Raw genomic sequence first — 21,543 nt, 5'->3', positions numbered from 1 at the left:
GGATAATAAATAAAATCAGCAGTGCAGCAGTTTCATTCCCACCTGTGATGATCAAACTAAATGTCAACACTGAAAAGTAAAAAACAAATGTTTTTCCATCTCATACTAGACATTCCCATCTTTTGTTCATTGCTCATGTAGTACACAGTCTAAAGCCATGATCACAAATAAAATAAAATGTGTTGAAAACCTCTGGAATGTTCTGATGGTCTTATTTTTGCTGTCGCAGTTCGTCCTTGCCTTTATGTTATCAGCTTTATTGACCTGCCGTTTCACAAATAAACAGGCCTGAATAAATACATACATCAGAGAGTTCCGTTTATTTTAAAGAATTCTTTATAAATTGCCAGGGTGCTTGTGCTTTTTTTGTTTTTTGTTAAATATAAATTCTAATGATTTAATATATTTTTCAAAATCCATCAGAAAGATTTTAAAATTCAGGTGTGTTTTTGGCCCATCTGTTTTTGTGTATATGAAATTTTCCAAATAAAATCAGATTTACAACAAATTCTAAATTATGAATGTCATGTTCATAATATGTAATTAATTTTTGAGATGTTAAAGTTATTTTTCCTTCAGGTTGACTTGAGGCCTTGGATCAAACTGCAGTAACGTCACCACTTACAGCCTATTAAAAGACAAATAACTGCAGCAGGGCTGTCAAACCTGCGTCCCCCCAAAGGTTCCAATCCGACCCCTGGGATGAATTTACAAAGTGTAGAAATTCCACAGTCCAGACTGTGGAACTCATTTTAGTTCCAGTTCCACATACAGACCAATCTAATCTACAGTCAAATAACAGAATAATGTTTAAAAAATATTGACCCCATATTAGCTTCTTGGTTTGATGTGAAAAAATATTATGTCTGTAAATAATGACAACTTCAAATGTTTGTCTTTGTTTTAGTGCAAAAAATCACATGAAATTGTGAAACTCTTTCCATTTCCAAACTCTCCTGTACCAATAAAATGTGACTAACCTGAACAAATGTGTCCAACCTGAAATGTCTGTATTAAATTCAGTCCAGTTTGAACTCTTTTCTTCCTGTTCCTCAGTGTTTAGTGTCTTTGGAGATCTGATCCAGAATGCACATGGACTAATGAGAAGTGGAGGAAGAAGACTGAGAAAATTACACTGATTTTACTGAAGAAATGTCCGTTTTTTCAGGTTCTTCACATCTGTTTGGTTTGGATAGTTTATAAAAGTAAGTATTTTCATCATTTAATGTTTTTTTTTTTTCACTCAAACACAGACCTAAATGTGCAGTTGTCATTCTTTCTGGGTTCTTCTGTTCTTCTTTTCCTGGTTGGGTCCACTGCAGATCAGATCAGACTGAATGTGGAACCTAAAGAACAGCAGTTTAGAACCCTGCCCTTCAGAGACATTAAACATTTTTCAATTCAATTTAATTAGCATATTCTTATGGAAACAATTCCATTTTACTTCATACATTACAGTTTATTGTTGCTGTTTGACTGTCCAGATTTTGTACCACTTCTCTTTTATACTTCTGATTTATCTTGTGTAATGTGTTTGGTCTCGTATTCTTTTTTTCTTTTTCTTATATTCTTTTTTTTTACTGTCTGCCACCCTGCTTTTGCTGTTGAACTACAATTTCCCACTTTGGGGTCAATAAAGTATACCTATCGATCTATTAGAGCTCACTGTGCTTTTTTATTTTTATTTTTACTGTATTTCTTAGTGAGAGTGTGGGTCTTATTTAAGAGTGTGACCAAATACAAAAAGCCAAGAATCCAAACTAAGTCAAATCAGACTGAATGTGGAACCTGAAAGAACAGGAGTTTGAGAACCCTGGTCTTCACTGTAGATAAATGTATTAAAGAGTTCCATCGAATGTTGAGCATATATGTCACAGGTGTCAAACATGCGGCCCGGGTCCCAAATCTGCCCCCCCACCCCCCAAAAGTTCCACTGCGTCCCTGCAGGCTGAAAGGTCATAAATGACCCTGAACAGTCCAGCTTGAACAAATCCTTTTGGTTCAGGTTCCACATACAGACACATGAGATCTACAGTCAAAAGAACAACACAATAAACCAGAAAGAATGACAAACACACATTTACTGTGAAAAAGTATGTGGAACAAATTTGAAGAGAAAAAAATCACATTACACTGTGAAAATATTTACAACTATTCTTTCACAATAAAATGCAAATAAATACATAAATAAAAACACAGATGACCAACCTGAAATGTGCAGTTTGAACAATATTCTGTCTGTTCCTAAATGTTTATGGAACACTGTGTGTGAATGCACATGTAGAAATAAGAAGTCCAGGCAGAACAGTGTTCAAATTGCACTAATTTTTCAAATGAAATTTCTGTTTTTTCAGGTTATTCACATCTTTTTTTGTTAAATGTAAATATTTTCATAATTTAATTGGGTTTTTTGTACTAAAACAAAAAGAAAAACTTGTATTTGTCATTATTTATAGGTTATTCAGTCATTATTTGACTGGTTCCGGCCCACTGCAGATCAAACTGGGCTGAATATGGAACTGAACTAAAATGAGTTTGACAGACCTGATCTATGTAAAGCTGTAAACCATAGGTATCAAACATGTGGCCTGGGGGGCCAAATCCGGCCCACCAAAGCATCCAGTCCGGCCCTGGGATGAATTTGTGAAATGCAAAAATTCCACTAAGATCTGAACAATCCTTTTAGTTCAGGTTCTACATTCAGACCAGTTCATTCTCCAGTGGGCAGGAGCAGTCAAATACTATCATAAGAACATAAATAATGACAACTGCAAATGTTTTCTCTTTGCAAATGTACATATTTTCATGTATTTACACTAAAACAAAGTATAATTTCGCAAAAAATGTGAATAATCTGAACAAATATGACCAACCTGAAATGTCTTAAGAGAAGTAAGTACATTTTTAACAATATTCTGTCTGTTATTAAATGTTTTGTGTATTTATAGATCCACTGTGATCTGTCAGTTCTAATGTACATGTGGAAATGATAAACTGAGACAGAATACTGTTCAAATTACACTGATTTTTTGACTTTGTTCATGTTATTCACATCTTTTAAAAAGAGAGTTTGTAGATGGAAACATTTTCATAATGTACATTTACTTTTTTTGCTCTAAAACATAGAGGAAAGTTTAGGGTTGACATTATTTCTATATTATTCTGTTCTTATTTTACTGGTTCAGTCTACTGCAGATCAGATTTAACTGAATGTGGAACTGAACTAACAGGAGTTGGACAGCCCTGCTGTAGACTTTAACCCTTTCATACACACTGGTCACTCCAGTGGACAGCTGTTCAAAGCTGTTCTCTTGTATATTTCATGGGTTTTGTTGTTTTAGTTCCTTATCAGCCGACACAGAGGCTGTTTACGCACCATCCCATAATAATACACTGACATTCAGACCATTACTGTCACTCTGCTGTTCTTCATAAACCTGATCTGCACTGACATGTTTGAGTGAAAATCACCTGTTATTTGTCAGACACAGAGGTTGTTTTTTTTTTTTTTTTTGCATGTTATTTCCATGATGTGAGTAAGAACTAGGATTAGAATATGTTCAAATGTGAGAAAACATCAGATTAGTAACATTAAAAATGTTTTAATTTCATTATTTTCATATTACTTTATTACAGAATAGGATAAGGGCCACTGGACTTTAATCTCAGAATTCTGAATTTTTTTTCCCCAGAGTTCTGACTTTAATCTTAGAATTCTGACTTTAATCTTAGAATTCTGACTTTTTTTCCTCAGAATTCTGACTTTAAACTAAAAAATTTTGATGTTAATCTCAGAATTCTAACTTTCTTCTCTGAATTCTGACTTTTATGTCAGAATTCTGACTTTTTTTTCTCATAATAAAAATAAGAAATACATATTGGACCTTAGTTTATTGTATTTTTTTCCCAGTGGCCCTAATCCTCTTCTGTAGTTTCTGATATTGGATTTCAAACACACATTTCTTTACTTCAAAAATTAAATGCATGGACGTTTTTGCAACTCCGTGAAAAAAAAAGATCACATTTGGGTTTTTTTCCCATGTGTAAGGAGGAATAAAAATACACAAGAAAAAAAATCTTTACGAAGGTTCTCATAATTCATGCATGAAAGGATTTAATACACCACACCTTTAGAAAAAAAGGAATGTGTCAGAAGTGGGATTCGAACCCACGCCTCCATTCGGAGACCAGAAGTCCCGGGTTCCGGTAAGGAGTCTATCCTTGAGTCTGGCGCCTTAGACCACTCGGCCATCCTGACACGATACATAGAACAGAGTCCACTCCTGTTTTTATCACTCACACATCCTGAGACATATTCATGTATGGTGTTCTACCTAAAATGATCTTCAGTACAGATACCTGTTGTCACATCTGACTTTTCTGTACTTTTGTTTCGACGTGTTTAGTCGTTCTTCTTCACATTGCGCACTAGCTTTCACAGGCGACGCATGCGCAGATACAACTGACGGCATTTCCGGTGTATCTTTACGTGCGTCCGCCATATTGCACTTCCGTTTTTCAAGGGTATTTCAAGTCAACAGGCTCGTCAACATGTTCCGCTTCGCTAAAAACGCAGTGAATCTTACCGGTGAGGAAATTAGATTTTATAGGAAACGCAGACTTTGTTAGGATTTGAGTAGTTAGACTTTGCTGTAGTTTATGTCGCCTATCAGTTTGACCTGCTTTCCTTTACCCGGTGACCGTGGTTAGCGTGCTAGCGTTAGCGGCTTGCTAATAAGTTGCGCTCAAATTGTATTAAAATATCATTTATCCTGTTAAATATCTTAATTCCTTTTGCAGTTTATACTCTTTTTACATTTAAATTGATATCCAGTTGTCCATAATGATCAAGCCGTATGCTAGTACACTTCTATGTGTCTTTGTCCATTTGTTATGTTCGTGTCCTGTTCAGTGGCAAATGGGAATGTAATTAGCTAGCTAATTCTGTTAGCATTTCAATGAATTTGATCATCTCTACTTGTGGATAGCTATAAGTAGAAAAACACCAGAATACAAACATGTATAGCCAAGCGGATATATTAAAGAAACCCTTGGGTCATATTACAATCTGTTGTGTCTCATTTTAAATACCGTTACACTTTACAGAAGCACATCAGCACTTGTGTAAAATTTATCAAACATGGAGATAAATTTAAGATGGTGAGAGACCTCTGCGTCCTGGACAGAAGTCTTCTTAGTGTGTTATTCATCAACCAGCAGTCCAAAACCTTTCACTCACTCTGAAAGACCCAAAGAGCAGAAACCTGGTAATTAGAGAATTACATGGTGGTGACCTTGACATGGAAAAAGTTAAACGACCAATATTAAACGTTTACTTCTCTGTTTGTTACATCTGTACAGAAAAGACATCACATAGTTTTGAAGCTGAAGTCATCCAAACATCAATGTGCTGTTCATTTTAACTTGCTTCTACCACTACCACCCCTCAGGATCCCTCTTTCAAGTTGTTTTGCATCTGTATTTTCTGTCTTTGCTGCCTTAATTGTATCCCGGCATGTTCTTGTTTCTTTTTTAGTCACAGATTTAATATAAAAGATGACATTATTGCTTCAAGGAGTTCTGTTATGTTGTCTTCCAGGCCAGGCCGTCCGGCAAGTGAGACAAGTGAGGCACGGCTCCAGCGCCCCAGACTTCCATGATAAGTATGGCAATGGCTTGATGGTTGGTGGAGCCGTCTTCTGCGTGGCGGTGTGGACATTTGTAAGTAGTGCACTCAGTCGTTTATATTTAGCTAAATGAAAACTAGTGGGAAAATGTAGAAGTGCAGAACAGAAAGATTAAGTCACAATCATAGAACTCTTCCCAGCTACATACTCGTGCTTAAAATGTAACATGACGTTTCTGTTCCATGTTTACGGCTAGTTGTTCCTGCATTCATCATGGTGTGTAATTCCACATGTTTATTTACCTGGACGCACACTTTCTCAGGCATTCTACACATAATACACATGCAAACTATTTCCACTGACTGGAATGGTATTAATAATACTAAAGTCAGTCCACTTCACATTATACTATAGAAGCCCCAGCTCCTCTGGTGTCCTCCATGGGACTTTATTGCAGGAAAATACATGAGTGGTGGTCAATGTGAATGCTGACAAGAGACAATTTTGTTTTTATCTGTTTCAACTGAAAACAACTGTTACCTCTCTGTCCCTGTGTCTCTGTCTCTTGCTGTTTCTTTCTCTGTCTCTCAAGACTGGAGGAAAATATTTAAAAAGGTGAAAATTATTACAGTCTGGTCATGTTGAAGTTGCAGAGACATCTTCAGTAACTCGGAATAGATAGCGGAGAGAGAAAGTTATGTCACTTCCATGACTTTCTTGTTTTGACAGTCTTTTCTACCAAAACTTGTAACTTTCTTGATGCATAAGATTATCAAAATTAGGTGAGGATTTGGATCTGTACTGTCTCTGGATGACAAAATGTCAACAAATGGTAATTGAAGGTCAGCTATTACAAAGTCACAGGGTTGCTTATCAGCATTTAAAATATAAAATGCACAGTAAGATGAAGTGCAGAGTTGTTTTCAGATCCTCCTGGAGAGGTGTGTTCAGTGTGGACTGTGTGGTGTACAGAGGGAAAAGGAGTGTGAGTGAACATATTGCAAATGGAAGCCTCTTCTTTGTCAAATGTGTTTACTTTGAAGTTATGTCAGTGTCAGCATCAGTCATAATAAACCGATGAAAAAACACTCCGTTAAAACATGTTATTTTATCTGCAACTGTAAAATACCTGAATTGGCCTGAGCTCTATGTAACCACCAGAGGGCGAAGTGAGCAAGTTCACTGATGTTAAACAAAATGAGAATTATGTCGCTGACAAATCCAATGACAGCACTAGTGAAAGTTATAACCAGACCATTTGTTGGTAGCCTCTCCAGACGAACACTTAGGAATGGAGCTGTATGTTTATTAATATCACCTGACAAAGTATGTACACTTCTTTTTTTTTTTTTTTTTTTTTTTAAGCAAATGCTCCCCATCATTACTGCTTGGCACAGGTCTAAAAATATAAAGTGGGGGTTCAGTCACACATCTTAAAAGATGAATTTCCTTTCATTGTGCAGGTTGTGACTCAGACCGGCATCACTTGGAACACGTCGCCAATCGGGAAGGTCATGCCCAAGGAGTGGAGGGAGTCTGAGGAGTAAAGACCTGCTGTGACTCAACTACATCCCACCTAACAAACTCTCTGGTTGTACAGATGAATAATAAATATGAGTGTTCAGACAGCAACTGTGGCTGGTGAAACATGTTTATCTACAAATAAATTAAGTCCGATTCTACTGTTGTTTTTTCTTCCATTTCAGTGAAATCATTTTCTGGCATTTTAAGAGACTAAAAGTCTCTAATAACAGAACGCTCACAAGTAAATGGAAATTGCACCTGTGTTTTGTTATTAACATACATTAGATCAGATTCAGAATACTATATTAATCCCTGAGGAAATTGTGTATTACTGTTGCCCCATGTAAAGTAAAAGAAAAAGTAGCAGGGAAGAAATTATATACATATATATATATATACACATACACACACAAAATTCAAACGTCTGAATTTCAGGAGACTTCCATAGAGTTGCTTTGTTACATCTTAGAGTCTGAGAATTTGGAGCCAGAAATAGTTTTTATTTTTGTTGATTAGCATTCACAAATTCTATAAATGTTTAGGCCCCTAGAATAATAATTAGAACATATGAATGTTAGTATTTGTGAAGGTGACTTTTCGTAATAATTATGAAGAAAACCGTAAAAAGTTACAATCATGGTTTTGTCTTAATTTAATATCACATTTTATCTTTTGTGTAAACTCAACATTGCACAGTCACAGTATGAATGTATAATTGTTGAAATGATTAGAACTGATAGAGGAGATTAACGTAAAAATGGGACATAAGACATTTTAACTTTACTTTGTTGTTGGGGTGGTGTGAGATACATAAACGTTGGAGTGTTTTTGTTTTTTGTTTCTATTTTTAGGGTGAAATTCTAGCATTATCATGGTGTGACCGAACCGAGTTTTTTTTTTTTTTTTTTTTTTTTTTTTTAATGAAGGCAGCATGAGTAAGGGTGCCCAGAAGTTACGTTAAAAAACAGACAGCTTCAGAATCCAATCAAAAGCAGGCTTTCCCCTCTGCAGTAGCCAATCAGCTGCGGAGGCGGGGCCGGCCTGCCGTTGCTGTGCTGCGTTAAGGTCACCGCTGTCATTCGGAGCTAACCATCCGAGCCGACAGCCACTGGGAGCGGAGGAGACCCAGCGAGGAACCAGCCAATACAAGCAACCAGCAGCCGACATGTCTCTGTCTACAAAACTCACCCTGGACAAGGTGGACGTCAATGGGAAACGAGTCATTATGAGGTGAGCGTTTAGAGATAAGACATGATAATGAACTAGAGTGGAACATAAGGAAATGGGGTTAGCTGACGTAAGCTAGCTAGCGAGTTAGCGTTTTAAAGACGTCCAGGAACGGAAGTCTGTGTCTGCGGCGTGAAAACATGTTGGTTTTAAGGCTGAGTTTGGATGTGAGGACCTTCAGCATCTACAGGTGATGTGAAGCAGCTCACGGAGATGACAGGAAGTGAAGCTAACTGGGTGTTGTGCCAGAAACTGCTCCCCCTTCCAAAGTCAGCCATGAAGAGGACAACGTGCACCAGATTCACTTTAGTTCATTTTCAGTTAATTTTTCTCTTTTTTTGACTGTAGGGTATGAAATTAATTTTGAATTATTCAACCTCTTAACACTATCATAGCTGTGTAGCAGTTAAGAAATCAGTAATATTGTAAAATACTGCAGTTATGTTTTTTTTTTTTGTTTGTTTTTTAAATCTGTTTATTAAAAATGTGCAAACTGTAAGGCATATAAAACTTTTAAACGTTAAATCTTAAACAGAAAACACACAAAACATATAACAATGAAAACTGATACTGCCGAAAACTACATCACCCTCGGCTGAGGGATGCAGTTTTCAGCAGGGAGCAGAATTCGGCACTACACTGAGTGTCACGTTTTCCGTCTGTGTTACGTGCCCGTGAAGAGACGCTGAATGGGGGAGCGTAGCCTAGCCTACCACCCCCCCAGGTTCCACAAACAGACCAATATAATCTCCAGTCAAATAACAGAATAATAATGTATAAAAAAATAATGACTATATTTTCTTCTGGGTTTGATGTGAAAAAAATTATATTACATTATGCCTATAAATAATGACAACTTTGAATTTTTCTCTTTGTTTTAGTGCAAAAAATAAGGCTGTGGAACTCATTTTAGTTGCAGTTCCACATACAGATCAATACGATCTACAGTCAAATAATAACAGCAGAAGAACCGACCAACCAAAAAAGAATGACTGCAGATTTTCTACTGGGTTTGATGGGAAAAAAATCTTGCACTATGTCTATAAATAATGAAAACTTCAAATTTTTGTCTTTTAGTGCAAAAAATAACATTAAATTATGAAAATATTTACATTTACAAACTATCCTGTAACAATAAAATGTGACTAACCTGAACAAATATGAACAACCTGAAATGTCTGTAGAAAATTCAGCCCAATTTTAATAATTTTATTATTATTATTATTATTATTAATAATAATAATAATAATAATAATAATAATAATAATATATCAGTTTTATATAGCGCTTTTCTAAGTACTCAAAGACGCTTGTTTTCTTCCTGTTCCTCAGTGTTTAGTGTCTTTGTAGATCTGATCCATAATGTACATGGACTAATGAGAAGTTGAGGCAGAAGATTGGTAAAATTGCACTGATTTTACTGAAGAAATTTCTTTTTTGTTTTCAGGTTATTCACATCTTTTTTTTTATAAAAGTAAGTATTTTCATTTTATTTAATGGGTTTTTTTTCACTCAAACACAGACATAAATTGTCAGTTGTCATTATTTCTAGCTTATTCTGTTCTTATTTTACTGGTTCAGTCCACTGCAGATCAAATCAGACTGAATGTGGAACCTGAAAGAACATAAGTTTGAGAACCCTGCATTACATAAAGCAGATAAGGAGGCCTTTAAATGATCCATACAGTGTGATTCCGTGCCGCAGCAGCTGTATGTCCGCTGACAGTGGACTTGAAACCGACACCCTCTCTGTGGAAATGTCAGAGGGCCATTTTGGTTTTCCCAGCTCTGATGTAACAACTGACTGATGGCTGAGAACAAGGTTCAATGTTAGAAGGTCAGGTTTGCTTCATGTTCAGTGGTTGAGGAGACGCACACTGAGCTCAGTCTCAGAGAGGCAGCTTTAATAACCAACCTCATCATATCACACCCTGGACTGGTTGGAACATGTCCCAGTTCCCACCTGTCCCCGTGTCACAACAGATTTGTGTTCATCCAAACTGATCATTTCAATATTTTGTTCCAATATTGATCCCAGTTGTAGCTGATTTTTAAAATTTCAAGCGGACTGTAGCCTATACATGTCCAAAAAGTGTCCTTTGAGATATGGCACATGCCTTTGGAACAGGAAAGCTGAATTCAGAAATATCCAAAAGGAATATACTGTTCATGTGAGCAGTATCAAATTGCATATATTATTATTATATTTGCAAGAATTGTGGAATATTAGTGGGCTGGTAATGGTTTATTTTATTTAATATTTGTGTCATTGGAATATGAACTTAACATTCTGCAATTAGTGCTTTCCAATGGCTGCCAGAAATGCAATAATTGAGGGTAATAATTTTATTTATATTCACTCACACAAATATGAAACATTTTCCTGTAAGATGAAGCCTCAACAAGCTTTTAACTCCCCTCAGATTATTTTCTTTTAATGTTTCGGCACCTGTGAGGTTGGTTTCTTGGTTTATTCACATCATTGAGCTATGTTATGTAAAGATTTTCCTGGTGCTGTGAAGGTCTGAACTAGTGTGTATGTAGTCAGTGGGAGTTCAGACCAGCCCTTAAAACCTATTGGCACCCAAACTAAGGTTATTATTGTTAACGAAAACTAACGAAATGACGAAAATTGTAAAAACATTTTTGTTAACTGAAAAAAATAAGAACTATAATTAAAAGAAAAAACCCATAACTAACTGAAACTGTATTGTGTGTTTACAAAACTAACTAAAACAGATAAAAAATTATGGATAAAATTCCCTTTGTTTTCGTCTTTGTAAATGTTGGATTGATATGAAATCAATTTATTTCACTCTAGCAATTTTCTCTGCTGTCACCACGTGATATTTAAGGGTCCGTCACTTGTGTTCACTTGTGGTTTCCAGTCGTCTTCTGGTCCCCACTCTACCTGGAAACATGGAGACTAAAGTTGGGAGAAAGCAGCAGAGTCCTGTCTGGGATTTATTTGAATACGACAATAGAGAAGAAGAGAAAAGAAATTAAAAAAAAAAAAAAACTAAAACTAAGCATTTAGAAAAAAATGAAAACTAATAAAAACTAACAAACCTGCTCTAAAAACTAATTAAAATGAACTGAATTAGAGAAAAAAACAAAGTTAAAACTAAATCAAACTAAACTAGAATGAAAAATCCAAAACTATTAGAACCTTGACCCAAACATGCACTCTTTTCATTCATTTTATGGTCGGTTCTTTTGCTTTCAGCATCATTTCTTCCTCTGCTGCAGCTCTGTGAGGTTTGCATGTTTAGTTCGTCCTGAGCTCAGCTGTCGTTCATTGTTTCATCACCTGAGCTGTAGAACTGCTGACTGCTGGGTGGAAGTGCTTAGACGGTGGACAGGAGGCGTGAGTGCGAGTGCCACCGGCGTCCACGCAGGCTGATCATGTGCTTCAGAGCACTGGGTCTGCAGACGGCAGAGGGGGAGAGGTTGTTGCGTAACTGAGCGGAGTACGAGGGATGCGGCATGTTCACACCGAGCTGCATCACTGTGCACGCAGCTGAGTGGGCGGAGCCACATGGAGCTCTCATTCTGGAAATCCATGGAAGTATTGAGTTTTCTGCTGCAGTTCTTATCTAGAGTTAAATGTATAGGTTTTGTTTTTAAGACCTTTGAGTTCAGTTAATCTGAGACAGAAGGAGTTTAATTTTCTATGACTCCATTAACAGAACAGTAACAATCACAACTGCACGTCCATATTCAGGAGTGTAAGAAAATATCAGTTCTGCCTTTCACAATACTGTATCAATATTGCAAAGTACTGTATCAACGTTTTTAAGTATTTATTCAAATGCAGATATTGTGGTTCATTTTTGTTTTTTTGTTTTTCTTTTTTGTTTGTATTTTATTTATTCTTATTTCACACTCTTATTCAATAATGTTCATTCCTTTATTGGGATTGAACTCAAATCCTGTTCTGATGTTAGTTGTGAACTAATAGAATCTGAACATTTGAACAGGATCTGAAACTGGAATGTCTGTAAAACAGAATTTCAGTTTGAACACAGTTTGAACATTTGGTGATGGAACATTAGATCCTGTTGGGATCAAATACAAATGTGTTTAGTATTTGTGCAGATTTCTGCTGGAATTCAATTCTTCCAGGAAATAATCATTAAAAAAAAAGAAACAAAAAATTGCCTTTTTAACAGTATCATGATATATCGTGTTGTGATCCTAGTATTGTGATTTGTATCGTATCTCCAGATTCTGGCCGATACACAGTCCTATCCATATATGACTGGGTCCTCTACATTTGGTTTATTACATATTTTTCACAACTGAAAGTGAACTCATTGACTATGTGTGGACATCAGGCTGTTCTAGCAATGATAGATTGTGTGATCGTTGTATCAGCACTGAAATAATAGTCGCTGATATGTGGTTGCACTGGTAGCACACTTGACTGTTATAGAAGTTCTAAAACCTGTGTGTGTGTGACTGGTGGACATGCTCAGAAGCTGTGTCCTCAGCTTTACTTCCTCTCTCAGGATTAGTACTAAAATCTCCTCAGTCACTCGGTCACTGGTTTGGACGTCTGCTGTGTCCTTGTTTGTCCTCAGGGTATTGCCATAGCTCACTCCCATGCTCTTGGTTATTTTCACTGTACATCCATGCATTTCACCAGGTACTCAATTTGATCTAAACTATAGCTGCAAATCAGACTTCGATTAATTCAGGACACCTTGGTGGATTATTAAGTGGATTAATTCCTCTTTAAAAGTTACAGCAGTGGAAGAAAACACTGGTAACTTATAGGGATGTAAGAAAATATGGGTTCTGCAATATATCGCGATATTTCATTTCGCAATATTGTATCAATATTAAAAAGTACTGTATCGATATTTTTAGGTATTTATTCAAATGCAGATATTGTGGAGGTTCATTTTTGGTTTTCTTTTTTGTTTATATTTATTCCTATTTAACACTCTTTTATTCAATAATATTCGTTCCTTTGTTGGGATTGAACTCAAATACAGTTGGGATGTTAGTTGTGAACTAATAGAATCTGAACATTTGAACAGGATCTGAAACTGTAATCCTACTACTAATGCATGTTTTGGCCCCGCCCCCGTGTCCCATCGATGTTGCAGCACAGAGGGCGTTTGTATGGGTTTTCCTCAGCCTTCAAAGGCCGGATCACCGCCAAACTCACCAGATGAATGGAAACATTACCTGACTATCTGCTCCGCACAATTTTATGTCCGTGTTCAAATGTTGTGAGGTATGCTGGGCGGTTTTAACACGGTCCCAGCTCACCACAGACCAGAGGGTGTACGGACACAATGCCGCTGTTGCACCATGGGAGGGCGCTATCGCACAATGGCACCATGGATACAGTTCCGCTAGTGTCTGTAAAACAGATTTTCAGTTTGACCACAGGAACATTTTGCGATATAGCGTTAGATCCTGTTGGGATCAAATAAAATGTGTTTAGTGTTTGTGCAGATTTCTGTTGTAATTCAATTCTTCCAGGAAATAATCTTTTATAAAAGAAACAAAACCAATAAAAAATTGCTTTTTTAACAGTATCATGATATATTGTATTTTGATCCTAGTATTGTGATTTGTATCGTATCGCCAGATTATCACCAATACACAGCCCTAGTAATTTACTTGAGCCCAGTCATGTCTTCTAAGATGTTTTTTGTACCAACCAGTGTCATGAGTTGCATTTCTTTTGCATTTCCTCTTTCAGGGTGGACTTCAACGTCCCTATGAAGGACAAGCAGATCACAAACAACCAGAGGTCAGCTCAACTTCTCTGATCTCAGCAATCCATCACAGGAATTCATACATTCATAAACAAACTAAACCTATGTTTGTGAGGCCACATACAGTTCATTTTAACAGCCTCTTTCACGTCATGTAAACAGGATCAAGGCAGCCCTTCCCACCATCCAGCACTGCCTGAACAACGGAGCCAAGTCTGTGGTGCTGATGAGCCATCTGGGCCGTCCCGATGGAAACTTCGTGCCTGAAAAATACTCTCTGGAGCCTGTTGCTGCTGAGCTGAAGACGCTTCTGGGGAGGTGAGTGAATGGGCGGAGTCTGTCACTGCACTGTATAGCATTTTGTTTCAAATTAGTTTCAATCATTTTATAGCATTTTATCCCTAAAGGAGAAAAAAAATATCTTTTTAGCTGAAGAGATATGCAGACATCCTCAGTTAGGAGACATGTTGTAAATGATGCAGAGACACTGCATCCTGTACTTTTATCACCTCATGGGTTTAAAGTTTGACCATGTTTAATGCAGGCGTCTGAAATAGAAACATTATATGAAGGAAATATTATAGTATAATGTCTCCTCTTATCTGTTTTTAAATCCTCTCTTAAAACATATATTTTTATTTCTTTGGCTTTAAACCTGGTGTGAGAGGTTGGTTTTTATTGTTTTAATGTATAATTACTTTTATTGTTTTTATAATTCTTTTATGTGTTTTAATTGCATTGATGTCTGTGTACAGCACTTTGGCCAACTGTGTTGTTTTTCAAGTGCTTCACAAAAAATTTGACTTGACTTTTAAAGGTGCGGGGGACTTTCATGACCAATTTTTCATCAAATCTGTCCATCCTCAGTCAAATCCTCAGTATCATGAATCTGTTCGTCTGTCTGTCATTCCTCAGCTGAATCTCTTCCTCATGGTGAACAGTTTCTTAGTTCCATCCACCAGAAACAAAACATGTGTTTACAAACAGAGCCGGGAGGGAACTGGGCATCTGAGGAATTTAGTCGCGACCAAGGTTCTAATAGTTTTGGATTTCTCATTATAGTTCAGTTTTATTTAGTTTTGAATTTTTTTTCTTCAATTCATTTTAATTAGTTTTTAGAGCAGGTTTGCTACTTTTTATTAGTTTTCATTTCTTTCTAAATGCTTAATTTTAGTTTAGTTTAGTTTTATCATATCTTTTATCTTTCTCGCGGTCATTTTTAAATAAATCTCAAACAGGACTTTAGTTTCCATGTTTCCAGGTAGAATGGGGTCCAGAAGACTACTCTAAACAAGTGATGAGAAGTGACGGACGGTGAAGTGTCATATGGTGCCGCTAGCTAAATTTATTAGAACGAAATAAATCGCTTTCGTATCAGTCTGACATTAACAAAGACGAAAACAAAGGGAATTTTATCCATAATTTTTATCTATTTTAATTTGTTTTGTAAACACACAACACAGTTTCAGTTATCATTTTTTTCTTTTAATTATAGTTTGTTTGTTTTTTTAAATTTGAGTAAACGAAAATGATTTTTCAATTCTAGTTTTCGTCATTTCGTTAGTTTTTGTGAACGATAACCTTGGTCGCGACATGCATTTTGGGAAGTGAAGGCGTGCGTGACAACAGTAGCTGGAACAGACACAATGCGGAAACGGCAGGAGCTCCCTTCCCTCTATGCATATCCTGCTTTTTCCGTGTTTAAGCCGTTTCCGCATCGTGTTTGTTTCATCCATATAATATTATATGGTTGTGCTGCCACTGCTGCTGTCAGGTGGCTGCACGAACCTCCCTTTCCCACAATGCACGTCGTGACAAAATTCCTCAGATGTCCCAGTTCCCTCCCGGCTCTGTTTGTAAACACGTTTTGTTTCTGGTGGATGGAACTAAGAAACTCTTCACCATGAGGAAGAGATTCAGCTGAGTAATTCATGATACTGAGGATATGACTGAGGTTTGACAGATCTAATGAAAAAGTGGTCATGAAAGTCTCCTGCACCTTTAAGAATGAGAAGAGAAAGTTGTACATATGGAGCTTGTAAGAGCCTAGTGTTGGTCCTCCTGTGTCTTTGCAGGGATGTCACCTTCCTGAAGGACTGCGTGGGCGCAGAGGTGGAAGCCGCCTGCGCTAACCCCGCCCCCGGATCCGTCATCCTGCTGGAGAACCTCCGTTTCCATGTCGCAGAGGAGGGAAAAGGCAAAGACCCCTCTGGAAACAAGGTGGGTGAAGGCTCTCCAGTGTGAACAGGGGATAATAATATAATACAGCCTCGTGTTTGCATCAGCTGAGGAAAAGTGCGTAGTCAGCTCCAGCTGTAGCGCCATTCTGAAATAGCTGTGTCATCATCAGTTGTTGTCATTACGGGGGTGACTGCCAGAGGGCCAGAATGAGCCTGTTATGTCCAGTATGTTCTATTTCACACAAGTGTCTTTACTCAGTCTGAATATTTATTTCTAAATGGTAAATGCATATCGGCAAACTACAGTGGATGATATTATTCGAGGATTTGAATGGTATTTGGTGTTGTGCTACCTTTACTTTTGATGTGTCTACAGCAGGGCTCTCAAACTCCTGTTCTTTCAGGTTCCACATTCAGTCTGATTTGATCTGCAGTGGACCGAACCAGTAAAATAATAACAGAATAACCTAGAAATAATGACAACTGCAAAGTTTTGTCTTTGTTTTAGTTAAAAAAACCCATTAAATTATGAAAATACTTACGTTTATAACTAATCAAAAAAAAGGACGTGACAACCTGAAAAAACTAAAATTTCTTCAGAAAAATAAGCACAATTTAACAATATTCTGCCTCCACTTATCATTTCGATAATGTGCATTATGGATCTGGGCCCGTATTCCTAAAGATTCTGAGAATCCTTTCACAGAGCTCCTAACTTCACCTAAAAATTCCTAGCAAGGAGTCTGAGCTTAGGAGTGATTCCAGAACACTGTCAGAGAACTCTGAATAAGGAATGAACAGAAACTCCTGTTAGTGAGGAGGTGTGGTCGACCCCGTTGCTAGGTATGAGTCATCATTTCAAAATCTGTGATTGGTTGATCCTAAAAGCTAGAAAAAAATATATTTTAGTGATAATGGGCAAGGGATGGGCCCTCAAATCGATAAACTTAATCATAGAATCTAATCTTATGAAGACTGTGTAATTGTAAATAATATTTCACATTAAAGAAAATATCTGTTAAATGTAAAGTAAGCTCTACTTTAAAATTATCGACAAAATGTGTAAAAAAAAAAAACAACTCAGGCCCATGTGCACAGTATTCACATAGTGATAGTTCTATTTATTTGCTGATATTAATTGGCATGTTGGTAATTTTTGCACTTTCAACTTTCAACATTTCAACTCAATTTGGTATTAACGAGGGTAAACTGGCTCAGCTTTCATCAGTGTCTGTGATTGCTGACCATCCTCAGGAGGTTGTGACCCTGCAGATGGAGGGTTGGGACAGGCCCAAGTCACTGCTGCATTGTTGCATTTTTGCTGGTACCAAATACCTCAGTGTTGTGATGACTTTTATTTTGGGTGGTATTGCTTTGAGGCGTTGGGTTAGAGAAGTAAGTGCATCTGTAATGACATCAACCACAAACATGATTCCTGCACGATCCAATCTGTAGCGTTTAATTAATTCTCTGTCATCCAGTCTTTGGAGAATCTCCCTCCTGCCTCTTCTGTCAGCCATTTTGTCCTCTGCTTAGGGAACTCCTCTTCCCCTTAAAAGTCCTCTTCCCTGCTCTGAACAGATCTCACCTTAGGAGCTCTCTTAAGGGCTAGGAATATGGGCCCAGATCTACAAAGACACTAAACACTGAGGAACAGACAGAAAAGAGCTCAAACTGGGCTGAATTTTCTTTAGACATTTCAGGTTGTTCATATTTGTTCAGGTTATTCACATGTTATTGTTACAGGATAGTTTGTAAATGTAAATATTTTCATAATTTAATGTTATTTTTTGCACTAAAACAAAGACAAAAATTTGAAGTTGTCATTATAGGCATAATGTAATATTTTATTTTTTTCCCATCAAACCCAGTAGTAAATCTGCAGTCATTCTTTTTTGTGGGTTCTTCTGCTGTTATTATTTGACTGTAGATCAGATTGGTCTGTATGTGGAACCGACACTAAAATGAGTTCCACAGCTTTGATTGTGGAATTTTTTGCACTTTGTAAATTCATCCCAGGGGCCGGATTGGAACGTTTCTGGGGGCCGCATTTTGCCCCCGGGCCGCATGTTTGACACCCCTGGTCTACAATATAATTTATGAGGTTTTACCATGTTGTACCAAGTGTCTCAGAAACTAAACTATTTCCATGTGGTTTAAAACGGCTAAAGATGGTTAGCTGCATAGCTAATATTGCATGGATGTGCCTCTATAAAAATGCTCAATTATTAAATCAGTGTTCAGCTGTGTCCTGAGGCCTTCCCTGAATGCACGAGCAGCCTTGACCTGCTGACATTTATTGTGAAGGTCAGAGGGCAGTCCTGGCTGGACATGTTGCTTTTCCTGTCCTCAGAGGCCTGGTTGGAATGCAGCCTGTGTGGCTGGGTTTGACTGGTGCACTGCTCTACTGGATCACCTATAGGTCATGTGACTGAGCTCAACCTCATACACAGGAGCCACGTCATTTCACTGTGGATCCAAATGATGATATACATACTAGGGATGGAACCATATGAACATTTCATATCACTGTTACTGTGACCAAAATTATCTGGTTATCATTATTATCGCGGTATTGTTGAAATTGTGCTCAAAATGTTCACAAAGTACTAATACACAGACTGAAATGATTAAACCAAGTTGTATTTCGGAAAAAAACCAAATAAAACAATAGGCACAATGTACATTCTGTTGGCAGAAACATTCAAATATTAACATGTGAACATCAAACATACAAATGTGCATTAAAGATGGAACCTTACGGACACTGTTTGACCATTTTACAGATCAAGTTTGAGTTTCTTTTTCAGAGAGATTAGAGAGAGAGAGCGAGTCTCTCTGTCTCTGTCTCTCTCTCTGTCTCTCTGTGTTTATCATTTTACCGTTAATCGTTACATCCCTAATACATACATACATACATGATGTTGTCGGGGCAGTTGGAAGAAATATCTGTCATTTATTAAATCTTTTTAGAGTTAGTCCTAGAACTCAGTCAAATTACAAATTGAACATTCAGTATTAGCATTAATCCCATTTTCATGGTTTGAGTGGACTTTTCTTAGTGTGAGTCACAATATAGAAGGCTCGAAACATTAATTTAACAAACACTGAACTCATTAAGAGAGCTATTTAAAGTATAGAAATGTACTGGTGTTATTTTTACCTCTAGTGCCTTTGAGCAGACTGATTTAAGTAAAGGGCAGGAGTTGCTTGTATAGTGTTGTACAACCTTGTTCTATTATATTTTGGATTCTTGGTAGTTTTTAATCAGTATTGTACGTCTTATACTTGTTTTGCGACTTGGGTGCTTCTCTGAAACTGGGTTTATTTTAGTTTCTGTCACTTTTCCATCTTTTTAGACCCAATAATAAAAGGTAAATGTAGACAGATTTACCCCAGGATGGACCTAATGATGACCTCAGAGAAATGCAAAAAAAAATTATCCTCTTGCTCTGAGCCATCCCATAATTAATGAATTCATAATTAAATATTGGGTCCAAAAATAGGACCCAAATATGGACATTAAATCTCCCTAGGTGTCAGTGCATTAGCTGTGTAAACATGTGTGTAAATGCTCTTCTATAGACTCTAAATACAAGACACTGTTCAATGTGTGGATCCTAGTGGTTTTTCTAACCCACACATGTGGGTTTGGCATCAATCTCAGTCTCATTCCAGGTTTGGTGTGGAACCCATTGTGTCCACGAGTGTTACATGCGGAACCTGAACATTTAAACACTAATAAATCATGAATGATTTTACAACAGCGGTTATATTTGTGAAACACTCTGTCCTGCATAATTAGTTCAATTCCCAAAATGTACCTGTAAGAGAATAAAAAGATATTAGAAAAATAGTAGTGTGTAATTTTCGTGTCCTTTTGACTGTGTTACATGCAGATTTATGTATTAAATATAATGTAAAATAATATAAAAATGTGTTTTATCTGAAAAATAGTTTCTCTTTTATCTTAGTAAATATTTATTTGTTAAAATGGACCCAAAGTGCTTCCAAACTTGCTTCCTAACATTCGTCTCCATCTGGTTTGAATTTTGAGCCCCTCTGTCCTGTTTTTAGGTCCAGTTTCACAGAAACACCCACTTTTAACCTAATGAATGTAGCTGTAGTTTCCTATCAAACGCCTGTGAACCAGTATGATTCATCCTACAGATCAAAGTTTAATCATGTGAAACAGTCGTGAGCAAACTGAACTGTGCAGCACTTACAGTTACATATCTGACATTTGTTTGACCTTTTCATGACCTCCAGTCCTTAAGTCATGACCTTTGACGGTTAAAGTGCAGCAGGAACCTGATCCACAATGTGCCGACCCACTGATGCACACTGACGTGGCCCGTGAGGGCTCACTCTGCTTTAACCCTTTCATACATAGTGGTCAGTCCAGTGGTCAGTTCTTCTCCAGCTGTTCTCTTGTATATTCATGGGTTTAGTTGTTTTAGTTCCAGATCAGCCAACACAGTGGACACTAACGCACCATCCCATAATAATACACTACAGTTCATACAAGTATTGTAACTTTGCTGCTCATGATAAACCTGATCTGCAGTGACATGTTTTAGTGGAAATCAGTTACTAATTGTTATTAGACTGTAATTAACAGTTTTCTGAAACTTTTTTTTTTTTTTTTGGCATATCCTCCTGAGACCCAGCAATGCATTGTGTCCTCTGTAGGGGACAAAAGTTTGACAGTTTTACCTAAAAAATGCTGGGCATTGCAAAGGACATTCCATTAAAAAAATCAGTCAATAAATAAAAATGATTTTAAAAATGTATCTGAAAAAAACTGTTGCATTATGTAGTTTCCACTCAAGACAATTTTTTAATGTAAAAAAAAGCTAAAACTGTAAATTTCGTGGGTCTCAGAGGATTTTATCTCCATGAAATGAGTAATAACTAATATTAGAGTATGATCAAATGTGAGAAAACATTAGCGATTTAGCAATTAGCAACATTAAAAAAAGTTTTTGTTTCATAGTTTTCACAGTTTATCACTTTCTGATGATGAGTTTTAAATACATGTTTCTTTGCTTCAAAACTTAAATGCGTGATGTTCAGCTGAGTGGACATTTTTGTAACTCCACGAAAAATAGGTTTATAAAAAACAATTCATTTGCATTGTTTTTTTCATGCCTAAAAAAGAATAATAACACTCAAGAAAAAAATATTGACTAAGGTTCTCATAATTCATGCATGAAAAGGTTAATAATAAACCTGCACTGCTTTAGCCAA

At 36.9% G+C, this 21,543-nt stretch overlaps 2 protein-coding genes, 1 long non-coding RNA gene and 1 other non-coding gene across 4 annotated transcripts in view; 2 read left to right on the top strand and 2 right to left on the bottom strand.

Moving 5' to 3' along the window:
- Positions 1-1,254: 1,254 nt before the first annotated feature.
- The window catches only part of LOC115416327 (uncharacterized), a 25,134-nt gene continuing 4,845 nt past the window's right edge, over positions 1,255-21,543 (bottom strand). Inside the window, exon 3 of the long non-coding RNA XR_003934949.1 lies at positions 1,255-1,374. This is a non-coding gene — a long non-coding RNA (uncharacterized LOC115416327). The remainder of the gene's footprint in view (positions 1,375-21,543) is intronic.
- Positions 4,148-4,258, bottom strand: trnal-caa (transfer RNA leucine (anticodon CAA)). The gene is made up of 2 exons: positions 4,221-4,258; positions 4,148-4,193 (listed from the first exon to the last, which is right to left on the bottom strand). It is a non-coding gene; the product is annotated as a tRNA-Leu (tRNA).
- cox7b (cytochrome c oxidase subunit 7B) lies at positions 4,454-7,309 on the top strand. The gene is made up of 3 exons (XM_030130071.1): positions 4,454-4,588; positions 5,600-5,721; positions 7,091-7,309. Exons 1-3 carry the CDS (start codon positions 4,552-4,554, stop codon positions 7,172-7,174), a joined length of 243 nt encoding a protein of 80 aa, XP_029985931.1. The 5' UTR covers positions 4,454-4,551; the 3' UTR covers positions 7,175-7,309.
- Positions 8,218-21,543, top strand: part of pgk1 (phosphoglycerate kinase 1) — a 27,720-nt gene continuing 14,394 nt past the window's right edge. The window contains exons 1-4 of the mRNA XM_030130070.1: positions 8,218-8,381; positions 14,098-14,148; positions 14,276-14,431; positions 16,189-16,333. Coding sequence (XP_029985930.1) covers positions 8,317-8,381; positions 14,098-14,148; positions 14,276-14,431; positions 16,189-16,333 — 417 coding nt within the window. The 5' untranslated portion in view covers positions 8,218-8,316. The remainder of the gene's footprint in view (positions 8,382-14,097; positions 14,149-14,275; positions 14,432-16,188; positions 16,334-21,543) is intronic.

Source organism: Sphaeramia orbicularis, unplaced genomic scaffold (assembly GCF_902148855.1).
Source record: "Sphaeramia orbicularis unplaced genomic scaffold, fSphaOr1.1, whole genome shotgun sequence".
NCBI classification, from domain to species: Eukaryota; Metazoa; Chordata; class Actinopteri; order Kurtiformes; family Apogonidae; genus Sphaeramia; species Sphaeramia orbicularis.
This window is presented reverse-complemented; position numbering and strand designations above follow the sequence as displayed.